The 16,178-nt window shown below is 41.6% G+C and overlaps 1 protein-coding gene across 7 annotated transcripts in view; it reads right to left on the bottom strand.

The window, feature by feature from the left end:
- The window catches only part of TNS3 (tensin 3), a 210,413-nt gene that overhangs the window by 148,303 nt on the left and 45,932 nt on the right, over positions 1-16,178 (bottom strand). For all 7 annotated transcript variants that reach the window (XM_052697646.1, XM_052697647.1, XM_052697648.1 and 4 more), the window contains exon 2: positions 4,085-4,196. In XM_052697646.1, coding sequence (XP_052553606.1) covers positions 4,085-4,196 — 112 coding nt within the window. The remainder of the gene's footprint in view (positions 1-4,084; positions 4,197-16,178) is intronic.

The following is a 16,178-nucleotide window of genomic DNA, read 5'->3' as shown; positions in this document are numbered from 1 at the left end:
AACCTATAACCTTCCCTCATTTCTCTCCACATAACTTCATTTTAGCCCATAAAATACTACAAGCTCTGTCAGGAACTTGCATTCAATGCAAACAGCTATCGTTTTCTCAGGACAAATTACTAAAAAGCAAGGCTTTCTCATTAATACACAAAGGAACTTCAGTTGTTCTTAACTACAGGTTTTTCTTCTTCCTCTCTTCTTCTCTATGTCAACTTGCTCACTTATGCACAACACCAGGGAGAATTTACCAGAAGCAGAAGAATCAGGATTTGGCTCTGTAACAGTTAGTTTATTTTTTTTCATATTTAAATTGAGATTAACTGCACACGGTTTCATTTCAAGCACTTCAGAGCTGGCAAAGGAACAGACAACTTATAGTTCTATCTTTTCCAAAACTCTGCTTTACAAAGTCCACATTGTAAGTTAAAATGGATTCCTACTAAACTGAAACTACTAGTAGTCACAGCTCCACTCTGTGCAGCTCCTTTTCTTTTTCATCTCTCACAATTAAGAACCAGGTAACTAAAACCTACCAACACTGAATAAGGATGGTAAGTCTGCTGCATGTTTGCAACAGGAAAAAAAAAGAGAAAAACAGAAACAGAGGGGAAAAAAAAAAGAAAAAAAAAAGAAAAAAAAAGGCCTAGCCTAGTGGTTGGCAACCCTGCCCACAGCAAGAGGGTTGAATCTAGATGACCTTTGAGGTCCTTTTCAACCCAAGCCCTTCTACGAATGATTCTGTGAGAAGGATAGGAAGGGTGAAACACTACATACTATCAAGGGTTCCTTCTGTATATTGCACCTATAAAACCTGTAAAAAGTTATCCCATGAAGACCTTAATATGGAATTGTCACAATCATCAATCCACCCATTCGGGGAATGTTTTCAAAGGCTCTCAACAGAAATGCTTGTAGAACCTTAGGTTCTGCTTGTTTTTAAATCTCAAGCAGGGCCACAGAGCACAGGACCACATCAAATAACTCCAGTGAGACAGACTCCACAATCACTCCTGACAATCTGTGCCAGTGCTACATCACCTCTACAAGAAGAGTAACAAAAGTGCTTCCTGATGTCGGTGTGAATGAGGTCCAGCAGAGCAGAACTGCACGTAGATCACTAACATAGTGCCATGGCTTTATGGTTTTTGTTATCAGTATTCCACATCATGACATCACGTAGTGCACTGGGAGAGTTGATGCTCCAGTTCCGTGAACTGACGATAGTTCAAGATGTACACATCTCAGAAGAGAAGAACTGCATACCCCAGAGGGCTGTTCCCTGCTCTCTTTCCATTTTCCATTCAGAATAAAAAATAAAGCTGTTTGCAGATCACAAGGCACCTCTTTTCCCTTTCTGCTCATCTTTGCAGGATGTGTGCACCCTAGCCATCGTGCCTTCAACATTAGAGTAAGTGCCCAAAAACTGAAGGCCTCTCTCTCATTTTTTTTTTTATTAGCCTTAATTGTAACTATTGTAATACATTGTGTTATCTTGTATTCCTATCTCTTTTTTTTATTAAATTAGCTTTCCTCCTCAGATCATTCCCGCTGTTTTGTCTTTAGGCACATCTCCCTACCTTCTTCCATTTTTCCCCTTCCCCCTTTCTCAGGGTGTGGGTCAGTGGGTCCCCCTGCCCCATTAGCATAGAATGGCCCGGGTTGGAAGGGACCTCAGGAATCATGAATCTCCAACCCCCTGCCACAGGCAGGGCCACCAATCTCACCATTTAATACCAGACCAGGCTGCCCAGGGCCCCATCCAACCTGGCCTTGAACACCTCCAGCGATGGACAGGGCATCCACAGCCTCTCTGGGCAGCTGTTCCAGCACCTCACCACTCTCTCTGTGAAGAATTCTCCCTTGACATTCAACCTAAATCTTCCCTCCCTCAACTTCAAACCATTTCCCCTTGTCCTGCAGTTATCAATCCTTTCTAAGAGTTGACTCCCCTCCTGTTTGTAGGCTCCCTTTAGGTACTGAAAGGTTGCAATGAGGTCACCCCAGAGTCTTCTTTTTCTCCAGGCTGAACAAGCCCAGCTCCCTCAGCCTGTCTTCATAGGGGACATGCTCCAGCCCTCTAATCATCTTTGTGGTCCTCCTCTAGTAACAACACTGGGCCAAACCAGCCCATAAACCACTGAAACATAGTTTCTTAATTACAGTCTTCCAGCTCTGGGTTATAAGGACTCAAATCCAAGCAACCTGGAAAAAAACTTTCTATTCCCACGTCCAGAGGTCTTTTTTTCAGGAATACCAGTACACTGTTTCTAACAATAAATCTCACCAAGAGGATCTTGACAGAATTCTCCTACTAAGCAGGCATCACGGCTTTATGATTTTATTGTTGGTATCCCACACCATAACATCATGAAGTACACTAGGAGTTGCAGAGTTAATGCTGCAGTCCCACGGATTGTCAGTAGCTATGGGTACTTGTCCCAGAAGAGAAGAACTACAGCTTCCAGAAGACTTCATTGCTCTGTTTTTCATTTAAGGGAAAGACAGAACTGGTTAGAATCACAAGACTGCCCTTTTTCTTCTGCTCTTTGCAGTGTGTGCTCCCTAGCTGTGTCACCTTCACCATTAGAGTAATGCCTTTGGTTTTCAGACAAACTCTCTCCCATTTTATCTGTTTTATTAGCTTCAACTGCAATTGTAGTGGATTATATTGTGTTATCTCATATTCCTCTATTATATTAAGTAAAATAGTTTTCTCCCTTGGCTCGTAGCCGCTGGTTGTTTTTCTTTTTTTTGTGGGTTTTTTTTTTTTTTTTTTTAGGCCCATCTCTCTACTTTTTCCCTAAATCCTCTCCCAAGGGTGTGGGTTCCTCTGCCCTATTAGTCAAGGAACTAAGCCAGAACCGTGACAGCAGGCTTCTTTCTCATAATATCAGCAATTTCTACTAAGTTAAATACAATTAAATCCTTAGAACTTTGGGACTAACCTCTAGAAAGACAGAATAAATGTTTTAAAGGCATGCATACGTATAACTGCGTATGAGAACTGTAACACTGAACAAGCAAGGTTCATCCACACTGTCCACCCACAAATTCAGCAACACCTGTAGAAGATAAATAGCACATTCCTTCCACATTCAATTATCTTACCACCCCTCTCTATCCCTCAGAGGGATCATAAGGTGTTGGAAGAGTGTGGGAGGGAAGGCATGTGGCAAAAGACCCATCTCAAATTTGCAGACGGTCCTAATATCACTAAGGAAAAAGATACTAATTTTCCCTCGTGCATCAGATGAAAAGACCAAACGTTCTCTTACTAGGAGGTAAGCCACGCATGCAGAACATAGACAGACTACTTTACTAACATGCAGTTACAAGAGTTGAACATTAACCAGACTAAATCAGTACACTGGATCAAAGCCTCTTTATTTCAACAGCTTGCAGAAATCACTTAGAGTTTTCTCCAAATTTAACTTCTGCCTAAAGTCTTTCCCACAAGGATCCTATGGAGAACAGGTAAGTCTGTTTAGTCCTACATAGAAAGGTGGAAGAATGAAGAAGCACAGCAGTAGCAAGCAGAGACCAACGCCAGAAGCAGCTAAGTCTCCAGTCCATGCATCCAGAATGAGTATCTCTTCGTCATTTCAGTGAGTGATCAGGCATGAAGACTAAGCATTAGACTGAGACTATAAAGCAGATAGAAAAATGAAACAAATGACCATTCTTGAGAATTTTAGCAAAGTAATGCACAGAATAGCCTTCATGGCTCAGTGAATCAGTGTCACTTCGTCAGTCTGAGGCTGAATTCCGTCTGTCAAACACTGAGCACACATCACTCGCACAAGCCTAAGAGGCCCTGGCTTAGTCTGGAACCCATCCTAATAGCACAGTAATAAAAACACACAGTCCAACTGCCTATAGCAGCTCCTCCCCCACACTAAAACAAAACAAAGAACATAAACAAAAACAAGCCACAGTACTGCATAAAGAAGGAAATAAAGTAACATTTATATTCAGTCCACAAGGAAGTCCAGAGTCACTGATTCCTCAAGATTTTGATATTAATATGAATTTTATTTCCTTCTAATTGCAAGAAATTAAACAGAGCACATCACACATTACTCACCTCTGCATGAAATGCCTTGGCTATCAATTGCTTGTTTGCAGAATCCACAAATTCTGGGTTTCTTAAAGGACTTGTTTTTGAAAGTATGAGACTTCGATGCTGTTTCTCGAGGCTGGAAGAAAGGGGAATAATGTTAGATCTTCTCTCAGCTTTTCAGTCATGCTTTTAAACGTAACAGCATGTCTCTGGTACTCCCTGTCTCATATGGGTTTTCCGCTCTTAAACAAGGGAAGTAACAAGTCATAAGAAACTTCTCATGCAAGACGTTATATCTTAACGCCAGATTTTCCTGTGACTATTCTCTGTTTCTTTGTAGAAGATTATCTCCACAGTATGAACAGCATTCTGACCTAAGGTCTCACCCATATGAAAAGCTGCACTGGTTCAGCTTATACTGGTTAAAAATTAGCTAAGTAACGCACTCAGTTATCATGGTAACCAATATAACTTGCCTTGCTGCAGCAGAGTTTAGTTTCCTTACTAACTGAAAAGCACCAAGAGCAAACAGGCAAGTTTGGTTTCAACAATTTACTAAGTTTAAAATCAATTTTGCTTTTTTTCTCCTTGCATAAGAAAATACATTGAAGTTACTTCCCCCTTCCCCCTCCCAGTATGTCACAGTAACTGAAATATTATATTAAAAAATAACAGTGAAATCTCTAAAGAGGACAGAAAAAGCAAAAAATGCCATATAAGCTAAGGCTTCTATATGGCTAATTATTATTATGGCTTCAAGTAACAGAAGGTTACTGAAAGTCTGAAACAGAGCTCATATGTCCTCTGGAAGGACATAACAACCTTCAGTTTCATTGGCAGACTTCTGGAAAATACCATTAATTGTGCAATTGAAAGTTAATTAACTTTTCTAGTTCCTTCCTTTCATTAAGTATTCAGTAAATCAAACAAATAAATTACATAAAATAAGGCCATTATTCATGAAACAGGTTAGGAAAGAGGGAAAGATTCACTGCATCATGCAATGAGGTTACCTACGATTTCTTTGTGGCCGTGAGCAACACGGCCCTAGACAGAACGTTTAGTCATCTCTAAAAATATCCACACTGAAGCTGCTGTGAAGGCACAAGAAGTGTCTTAAAAATGATGTGTCACAGACCTCAGCTACTTCCACATGTGTTTCAACAAGGGCCTACCTCGAGCTTCAGAGGAGCCCTTAAGAGCTTAAGTGGCAGCAACCAACTCCGAGCAAGCCATTTAAGTGTATCAGTTTGCAGAACTTAACAAGGGAAACAGCAGAAGATCCCTTGTCAGTAGAAGTACTGGACAAGGAAGTCTGAATTGCACTTAGTGTCACATTAGACATTTCAATCACTAACCACAGAAGTCAAATTCCCTTACACCTCCCCATTTCTAAACTTGTTCAGATTTACATCATGCTACATCACATTAAATTGAAGGCTGTTGTCATAATTAACATCAAATTGGCATTCCCATGGAAAAAAAAAAATCTTCAGATCTGCCAGATCTTTTTTTCATAGACTCACAGAAGCCTTAGAGTTGGAAGGGACCTCTGAAGGCCATCTAGCCCAACGCAATGAACAGGACACCACAGCTAGACCAGGTTGCCCAGGGAATGCCCCAACACAACGCTCGGTAACGTGCTCCAGTGCCTCACCACCCTCCCTGTAAGAAATTTCTTCTTTACATCCAACATAAATCTACCGTCCCTGAGCTCGAAGCCAGTTTTCCTTGTTCTATTGCCACAAATCTGCTAAAGAATCTGTACCCTTCTTTCCTGTAGCTCCCCTTCAGAGACCAAAAGGCCACCTCAGAGCCTTCTCTTCTCCAAGTTGAGCAGTCCCAGCTCTCTCAGCCTGTCCTCATAGGAGAGGCGCTCCATTCTGTGGACCATTTTTGTGGCCCTTCAGTGGACGTGCTCCAACAGATCCACATCTCTCCTGCACTGAGGACTCTGCATCTGGATGCAGTACTCCAGGCAAGGCCTCACCAGCACAGAGCAGAGGTGCAAGATCATTTCCCTCTACCTGCTTGTCACGCATCTCCTTATGCAGCCTAGGATATGGCTGGCTTTCTGGGCTGTGAGGGCACATTGCTGGCTCATGTCCAGCTTGCCATCCACCAGCATCCACAGGTCTTCTTTGGCAGGACTGCACTCAATCCTTTCGTCCCCCAGTTTACATTAGTAATGGGGGTTGCATCAATCCAGGTGCAAGATCTTGCATTTGGATTTGCTGAACCTCACGAGGTACTCCTGGGTCCACTGCCCAAGCCTGTCTAGGTCCCTCTGGATAGCATCCCATCCTCCTGGTGTGTCAACCATACCCCACAACTTGGTGTCAACAGCAAACTTGCTGAGAGTGCACTCAACCCCACTGTCAGGGTTCCTAATGCAGGTCTATCAGCCCCAACTCCAACCCCTGGGGGACATCACTCACCACCAATCTCTATCAGACACTGAGCCACTGATCATCACTGTCTGAAGAACTGGCCGCAGGATTAAGCTCATTGAAAAGTCCACCTATCAAATCCATATCTTTCCAATTTGGAGAGAAGGATGTTGTGGGATACCAAAGGCATTTCTGAAGTCCAGACGGATTACATCAGTGGCTCTTCCCCTGTCCATCAGTGCCGTAACATGGTTCTGGGCTTTTTTCCATTTGAAAATACAGACGATGTTTCTGAAAAGACTAAAACGACCAGGCAGAAAACTGTCATTATATCCATGTAATGCAACTTAGAAAGTTCAAGCACTGTGCCCAGAGATCTGAGGGGCTCTCATCTTTACAGCCTCTTTTTACCTTAAGAATTAGCAATACCATCATCTCCGCTGGTATTCAAAGAGTTGCTGTAGCTTCTCTGCTTTGTAGATAAGAATATACATTATGAATCATAGAATGACCTGGGTTGGAAGGGATCTCAAGGATCACGAATCTCCAACACCTCTGCCTCATGCAGAACCGCAAATCTCCCCATTTAATACCAGACCAGGCTGCCCAGGGCCCCACCCAACCTGGCCTTGAACACCTCCAGCGATGGACAGGGCATCCACAGCCTCTCTGGGCAGCTGTTCCAGCACCTCACCATTCTCATAGTAAAGAATTTCTCCCTGACATCCAACCTAAATCTTCCCTCTCTCAACTTCAAACCATTTCCCCTTGTCCTGCAGTTATCAATCCTTTCTAAGATTTGATTCCCCTCCTGTCTGTAGGCTCCCTTTAGGTACTGAAAGGCTGCAATGAGGTCACCCCATAGCCTTCTTTTCTCCAGGCTGAACAAGCCCAGCTCCCTCAGCCTGCCTTCACAGAGGAGGTGCTCCAGTCCCCTGATCATCTTCATGGCTCTCCTCTGAACCCCCTCAACAGCTCTCTGTCTTTCTCGTACTGGGGCTCCAGACCTGGACACCGTGCTGCAGATGGGACCTCACAAGAGCAGAGTAGAGGGGGACAATCACCTCCCTGTCCCTGCTGGACACCCCTCTTCTGATGGAGCCCAAGATGCCATTTGCTTTCTGAGCTGCAAGGACACACTGCTGGCTCATGTTAAGCTTTTCATCTATCAAAACCCCCAGGTCCCTCTCCACAGGGCTGCTCTCAAGGACTGCTCCTTCCAGTCTGTATAGATGCCTGGGACTCCTCTGACCCAAGTGCAAAACCTCAAACCTTGCCCTGTTGAACCTCATCAGGTTCACCCAGGCCCACCTTTCAAGCCTGATGAGGTCCCTCTGAATGGCATCCCTTCCTTCCACTATGTCAACCATTCAGCTTGGTGTCATCAGCAAACATGCTGAGGGAGGGTGCACTCGATTCCATCAGCAATGTCACTGATAAAGATATTACAGAGCACTGGTCCCAAGACTGAGCCCTGGGGGATGCCGCTCATTACTGGCCTCCACCTGGACGCAGAGCCATTGATGACCACCCTCTGCCTGCAGCCGTTTAACCAACTCCTCACCCATCGAGTGGTCCACCCATCAAATCCGCATGCCTCCAATTTGGAGATAAGGATGTGGTGGAGAACCATGTCAAAGGCCTTGCTCAAGTCCAGGTAAATGACACTGGTCGCCTTTCGATACACATACATGTATCTGTGTCTTTCCAATTTTATCTACTCTTTTCCCCTCCAGTGTTCTACTTCTGGCTAAAATTTAAAAGACACGTCTCCAGCTCTCTCCAAAAAGGACAGTTTTACACTATTTAAATTTTTGAAGAGATTCACAGATGAACTTCCCAGAACCTTCATTCTACATCTAGACAGACCCACCGCTCCTCACCTCCAACCCTCCTATTTCCTACCTTCCAAACACTTGTTCTGGAATTGCACAAAGCACCTGTCACAAGAACTCACTGTTCAGGTACTGACGATTAGTGTCGACATTATTTGATGTTTGTCTCATATGAAACAGACAATTACTTAGCTGATCAATTAAATTAATTTTACTTTTAGACGTTTGGAAAATATTCTGCAACACAATCTGTGCAACTCAATTAAAATATATATATATATATATATATATATATATATATATATATATATATATATATGGACTTTTGTTTCTTACTATTATACTATCAGTTCTCCAAGCAATTCAGTTAAGTAGTTCACCTAGGAGATTCAGTACTACAACTGTTTACATATGAACTCTGTGTAACGTACTGTGAGAACTACAGGACTCACAGTTCCTTTGTTATCATCTGGTACAGTTTCTTCAACTCTTTGCTCGGATGCCAACAAAAGGAGAAAGGAAGAAAAAAAAAAACCAACAAGAAAACCACCATAGGAGAGAACAAGCAATTACTCTTTTTTTTTTCCACAAAGCTCAAGGCTGGAATCTAAATTGCTTGGAATCGCTAGAGGCAAAAACTGAAAGAAAACAGAGAAGAACCACAAATCACAAACTGAGATTTTGCCCACAGAGTAACTGTAGTTGCAGCAGGTCACAACTGCTACCATTATGAGACCTCTTTTTCAAAACAGATACTCACTTTGCTTACCACACAAGGAAATAGAGCATTTTGGGCCATTCTTTGCTCTCTATGGCACACAAAGTACAACAAAGACAAAAGTTTACTCCATACTTACATCATCGTAACAGAGCAAACCGTTTCAAGATGTTTACAGTCATTCTCAGCTATGATGAATTTCAAACATCTCTTATCAGTGAGCATTTTCATTATGATCACCGAAAAATTTCACAGCAGATCTTTCGAAGCTGTATGTAACACTTGTGAGATGCTTTACATTTTAAGAAAAGAGAAAGAATTTAAACAACAGACCCTCTCCAGATTTCAATTAAGCCAATAGTGACTAGAACACTTAAGGTACAGAATTTGCTTTTTTTCTTTTTTTTTTTTCAAAACAGGTACAGCGAGTCCTCCTTGACAGAATCTTAACATTGGGTTATTAATTATTACACCCCTGGAAGAGGCATTCACTATCTAATTTCCAAGCACCACACTACTTATCAGTCACAATACACAAACTATCAATGAAGAAGAGAACAGACCAACATTTCTACAACTTCCAGCACATTTCCATCTCAAGACTCTAACAGTGATAATGATGGTTAATATTTTGTTTCTTAAACGTAATACCACAAAATCAAACATCTCAATCTCCAAGAGGAGTACATACCTTTACTCTATCCCAGGAAAATACAAGACTTTGAACTGGCTATTCACAACCTCTACAAAACTAGTTTCCTCCAAAGCCATCCAGGCAGCAAATGACGCTCACGTGGAAATTTCCAATACAAAAAGATTTTATAATGAAGCTACAAATTCCAGATACTACTTCATAAGGAGGAAAAAAAGGCAAGATCTGTTTGCATATTATTTCTCTACCTCCAAAACCTCTAATAATCTATGTAATTACTCAAGATGGGAGAAAAAAATAAGTCCCCATAAGCTTCCCTTATGATCCTACTGTCAGATTTTACACGGCCTATAAAGCCCTCTTTGCTCAGCAAGCAATTATGTAAAGCCAAGATTTTCTTGTTATTCACTTCCTGCTGATGGTCAAACACTATCCTCTTTTCTGTCTCCACTAACTAACTTACTAACCAATTTTATAATTACCAGTTATTCTCTTCATGTACTCTTCTACTCCCAATAGCAGCTTTAATCACAGGCCAGTATAAAGATTGTTACCATTACTGGAAATACATGGGGAGTTGGTAGCAATGTATTGGCAGAACGGGCATTTCAAGTTATTTCCCCTGCATAACTGTATAACTGGCATTAAATGCACCTAGTATCATACACATCTAAGTACACACAAGTAGTAACACCAGTGAATACATAAATTCTGCAGTATCTATAGCACACTGCAACAATATGGAAAAGCTGAGGGGAAAAACAGAAAAACCCAAAGGATTTTTACACAGATTGAAATAAGGCATTTCTGTCTCACCCACATTTTGAAATTTATTTCTGTAGTGGTGGACATAGCAAGAACAAAAACAGAAGACAGAAAACAGCTACTTATACTACTATCACTACCATTTACTACTATTAGTTAGCTTAAGAGAGACAGCAAAGATTACAGTATTTTTTCAGCACTGTGTTTATACTACATTTCTTCAGGGTATTTCATTACAAAAGAGAGACAAGCAGTCCAAGCTAGGAAAGACTCATTTGACTTCAGATTACTTTGACAAAGGGAGACAACATACAGTGTAAGCCAGCCCAACCCACTCTCCTCCTGCACCCTTGCTGTACCATGGACATTAGAATCTCTGCCCATTTATTCATTCAGTCCATGAACAGACTTTGCTGAGCACATTGAGTGTAGAGCAGTGTGGGGTGCTGTGACAGCAGACTGAGAATGAGCCAGTGACACACCATGGCAGCCAAGAGGGCAATCTGCATTGTGGAGTATGCTGAACACAGCACTGCCAGGTGGTTAAAGGCGAGGGCTCTCATGCTGTGTTTAGCCTTGCTGCAGCCTAACCTTGAGCACTGTGTGTGCAGTTCTGAGCTCCACGACACAAAGAGGATATTAAGGTGTCTGAAAGGTCACCAGAGAAGAACAGCAAAGCTGTGAAAAGAGGTTTAAGTTAGATATTGGGAGGAAATGCTTTACTCTGAGGGTGGTGAGACTCTGGAACAGGCTGATCAGGGAAACTGCAGATGGCTCATGGCTGCAGCCATTTAAGGCCAGGTTGGATGGGGCCACAAGCAACCTTGCCCATGGCAGGGAGTTGGAAATGGATGCTCTTTGAGGTCCCTTCCAACCCAAGCCATTCTATGATTTCAATTCACTACTTTTGTCAAACTTGGAACATGTTGGTTCTTTCTGTCCCCACACTTTTGTGGCAATTCTCAGCTGTTTTAAGTATTTTCATTAAAGCAAATTCTCGCTACTTCTAACAAGGGACACTTTCTTGTGCTTTAGGATTGTTCATTCTGCTTTAAACTTGCCTACCGTATTTATGCTTTTGTAAAACCTTGTTCTTTATAAAGTTCCTGTTTCTCCAATTGAAGAGTCCCAATCCTCCTGACCAAAATAAGCTGTAATACCCCCTCAAACATTTTAGTCACCACTTTCCATTCATCCCCTCCTCTTCTACCATTCATTTGAGGAAGTAGGGATCAGATATATAACATTACAAAGTTTCAAATCTGCAATTAAAGGAAAAAAAAAAGGGGGAGGGGGGGAAGGGGGCATAGGATTGCTCCACAGTTCGTTCAACTCTTGTATAGCATGTGTATCTAGACCTTGATTCCCATGCTCCTAATTGTAGCTGTCAGAAAAAAACATTGGTCATGTACAGACCCCTACACAAAGCTTCGCACATCAGCTCTTCACTTAAAACTCCAAACACACACAAATCAGCACAAGTTATGATAAAGCAGTAGCATAAAACTAGTTTGCCAAGGGATTCTGGAATAAGGGATGGCAGCCTTAACAGCTCTATCAAGGGATGCATAGTGATCTGTCACTAAACACAGCAGCAACCTCACTGCTCTAACAAGAGACAAAACCTACACCCCAGAGAACTAACTGTAATTCTTCCAAAAAGCATATATTTATATTTGTCATTTGTAGGCATTCCAAATATACACACTATACTAGCACCAAAACGAGGATCCTATCTAAGACAGCTCTTCATTCTTATTACCCTTTCTTACCTCACCACCACCCACCTCAAAGAGGAACATTCATCTCCATCGCTTACAAGCACTCCACTCCAAATTTTAAATTCTCAAGATAAAATTCACTTCAGATACTTCAGTTTCCTTTGAAAGATGCTTTCCATTAAAAAACAGAAGTAGCACAAGAGAGTAAAATCCTTAGACAAGACTACCAAGTAACCCTCACTTCTTACTAGCTACTTCCAACTTGAAACACAACATACAGAAGTGTTTTCACGTTTGCCTTCTTCCCAGATGGTTTCAAATTGTTTCCCTTGTGATCTCTATGAGATGGCAGTCCAGCAGACAATAGGGTCTATAGCAGAAGGGAGCAGGTCCCTTCATTCTCTCTTCACATATATATAAGAACAGTTGCTCTCACATTTTTCCATTTCAACACTTCTTCATATCTTAGTTTCAGCACTTTTCTCTCTCCAGCACATACAAATCTGTATTTGTGGAAAAGCAATTAGAAGAAAGATGGAAAATCCATTAAGACCATAATTACTCCAGAAATCTTATTATTTTCATCCTTGTCTCCCTGGCAAACCAACACTTTGTTCTGCGTGGGTGTACATAAAAAGGAAACTCCTAAAGCAACAAAGGACTGCGTATCATGAAAGCTCCACTGCTTGCTTTTTTTTGTGACAACTGTGATGCTACAGTAATGAATATGTAAGGGTTTCAACCTTTCACATAAAGAAAGCAGAGAAAGGTATTTGAAGACTAACTTCTTGAAATATCAGGGGGAAAAATACACTATTTTTGGATGTACCTGGCTGGCCTTCAAGTTCACATAAAAGTAGCATGAAGAACACGAACAGGAGTAGAAATTCAAACAAGAAAACATCTACTCTTCTTTTACATTATCCTTACCTAGAAGACCTAATCAAATCTCTTCCCACTGCAGATATATAGCTGCAAGTACACGAAAACAAGCAAAGAAATACATGCTTCTACATACGTTCACCCCATCTCAATAGTCCTTCATCTGTTAACAAACACACAAAGGTCTCCCACGCTACTGGTGACTGGTGAGTTTTCACAAGAGCAAGAGGCAAGGTGAAAAACAAACACCTCTTGCTAACACTATTCGTATGCTTCCTGGTGTTCCTGTGTTATCTTGTCAACTTGGTCTATAGGATCGAGCTGATGAATAGCACTCTACCCATAGATGTAGATTTTATCTTTATTTTCTTCTGATATTACAAGATCCATCACCCTTAAAACATACCTCTTAGCATTTATCAGGTGGTAACAGCATACTAAATTAGAAAATCTCCACCATATGACTCTACTGGTATTAGTCACAGACAATGCTGTACAGAGTCCATACTCACCTAAGCCCTTACAAGCAAGTCAAAAGGAATTTCAAGGAAGCAAAGGCATGTACTAGGTAGGTTTGTATTTTTACTGAATAACATCAGCTCTAATCACCACATCCACAGAGTCAAACAATCAACAGTACAACAAAATTATCTGGTTCAAACTGTCATCCATGTACAAGACTTCTACAGTGCAAAGCTACTTCAAAAAAGATTAATGGAGAAGCTGAGGTAGGACTGACAGCAACAGATACATCACTTAATATAAGAAACACCAAAATAAGGCCCCTACTCTGATCCTTACACTGTTTCCATCTCTTACTGATAAGATTGAGCATCCTTCCCACTCTGGTACAGGTAACAGTATTACAGTAATCTGGTTGTTCAAACTTTGGCAGGGAAACAACAGTAGACTGTTTTTTGATTGTTGTTTGATTTGATTGTTGTTGTTAGTAGCACACAGAAAAAAGCAACACTTAGCCAGTGCTTTCTCTTTCTGTATGGATATATCAGATTCAAGATTAGCCTTCATTTGAAAGAGGATCTCACAGCAAGTGTGATAAATTACATATTCAAACATAAATGCTGCAGTACTTGGCTTCCAGATCCGAGAACAGTAAAGAAATTATCCAGCAAAATATACCATTTTACTGTAAAAGAATGTGTCTACAGCAAGCCGTTCATCACAGTTATATCTACCTCTGGTTATACAAGTCTGAAGTACAGCAAAAATGTCTGATTACGTTAGCCTTATCTCCATCTTACTACCCAAGTCATTTTCAAGGCACTGCAGTAACAGCCTGATAACAATCCTGTCTATCCCAACGGCCTCCACCTTTCCAATCAGCTGTTCCTATTCAAACATTAATCCACGGTTGGAATACAAGAAAGTAATAGTCTTGACAACTGTCATCCTTTCTGGACACCAATTAGCACAGAGTGCTACTAACCTGCAGTTCTGCATTATTCCTTCCAGACAGGAAAAGATTTGACGCTACTGATCTGAGTAGCTTCATCTCACCCACCACGTGAATGAACAAGGATAACGTACAATCACTTGAGAGAATCACAGTGAGCTACAAGATCTCAAACTCTTAAGGAAACAGAAATCAAACACAATAAACGTTTATAAAACTACTAGATAGCACTTGCTCTGTAGCTTACTAATTGCTCACTCACCGAGGACAAATAGTTAAACTCTTATGTTGAGAAGAACTACTGTATCAAACAGTTGTTACTATCTCAGATCTATTCCCTTCTTTTAGCTCAAAATAACTGCTTACTCCAAATTTCCAAATAACCGTCACAGTCATCTCCCTGGTACTGAGATTACAAAGAAAATATGAACTGATAGCACAGAATCACAAAACGGCCCAGGCTGGAAGGGACCCGAAACATCACCACATCAGACATTCTGTGTGGGAATGGAGCCTAGATGAGATTATCCAACACCCTCACCACTCACATCCTGAAAACACCCAGTGATGGGCGTGGGGCAACCTGTTAAGTTTTCGGTCTAATGTATGCCTCTCGCTCTCCTTTACACAGAATGTACAATTCCCAAGTTTTCTGCAAACATAATGACCATAAAACAGTCAGAATATGCACTGATCTCCAGAGCAAGAGCATACACCCGAACAGGGAACACAAGAACCATCTCACATTACATTTTCAGCAAAAAAGTTATAATCCCTTACTTTTGCCATTTAGAATATCCTGATGTCTCCAAACATAAGAGAAGCCTACTGCCTGTACGCCCGTTTCTTTTATTTTCATTACACACAAATCTTCAAGGACATAAGCCTGTTTACAGGCTGCAACTCTCAGCACCAGAAAAACCACAAGGAATTCACAGATGTGATTAACTTTTTCCAATTAAAAACATTATCTCACAAATATCAGCATATAAATTACAGGCTGAAGCGCTCAGAAATGAACATACCTTGGTTTGTCCACCTGACAACTCTGTTGTCAGCCTGGTTTAAACAAAGGGTTGCTTTAATTAGTGAAATATTACTAACTGACAGGGCAAATTCCAAAAATACTTGACTACAATTAGATATCTCCCCCGTAACGTGACGGAAAGCACAACAACAGCAGAGCTGCAAGATACTGGGCTGCAGTGAGTGAGAATCTGCTCAAACGTAACAGCAGTGGACACAGAAATAAGGGAAAGAAGCTGCTTACCTCTGGAAGGCCTTGGGTAGACAGGGATCTCCAGCAAGAAATGCCCTCACCTGCACTGCCAACCTTATATGAGGTCTGGGAGGAGGTGGATCCTGGCTCCACCCCTTCCAGTCACTCAGACACATCACACACCTGAGCCCCCTTGGGTTGGCCCTGTCTTCCTGCCAGGTGCCCAACCACTGTTTCAGCTTGGACATAGCATTTCCCTATACCCCCTCTCCCCAGCATTATAACAGCTTTTAAATAGCAATTAACCTCTACACGGCCATGCTCTAAGCATACCCATTTACCTTTCGTTCACCAAGCAACAGTTAAATAAACCATAATTCCCAAATCTGAGAAAGCTTCCCAGTGAAAAGCTGCCCTTATAATATATCTCAATCCTACTGTTTCAGACCCCACTCTGACGGAAGTTCCTCTGGTCTACCTCTGCATCCAGTTTAGCATGGCGAGGCCATGGCAGAGGTGGGG

Source organism: Tympanuchus pallidicinctus, unplaced genomic scaffold, assembly GCF_026119805.1.
Source record: "Tympanuchus pallidicinctus isolate F22 unplaced genomic scaffold, pur_lepc_1.0 scaffold31, whole genome shotgun sequence".
Classification (NCBI taxonomy): domain Eukaryota; kingdom Metazoa; phylum Chordata; class Aves; order Galliformes; family Phasianidae; genus Tympanuchus; species Tympanuchus pallidicinctus.
This window is presented reverse-complemented; position numbering and strand designations above follow the sequence as displayed.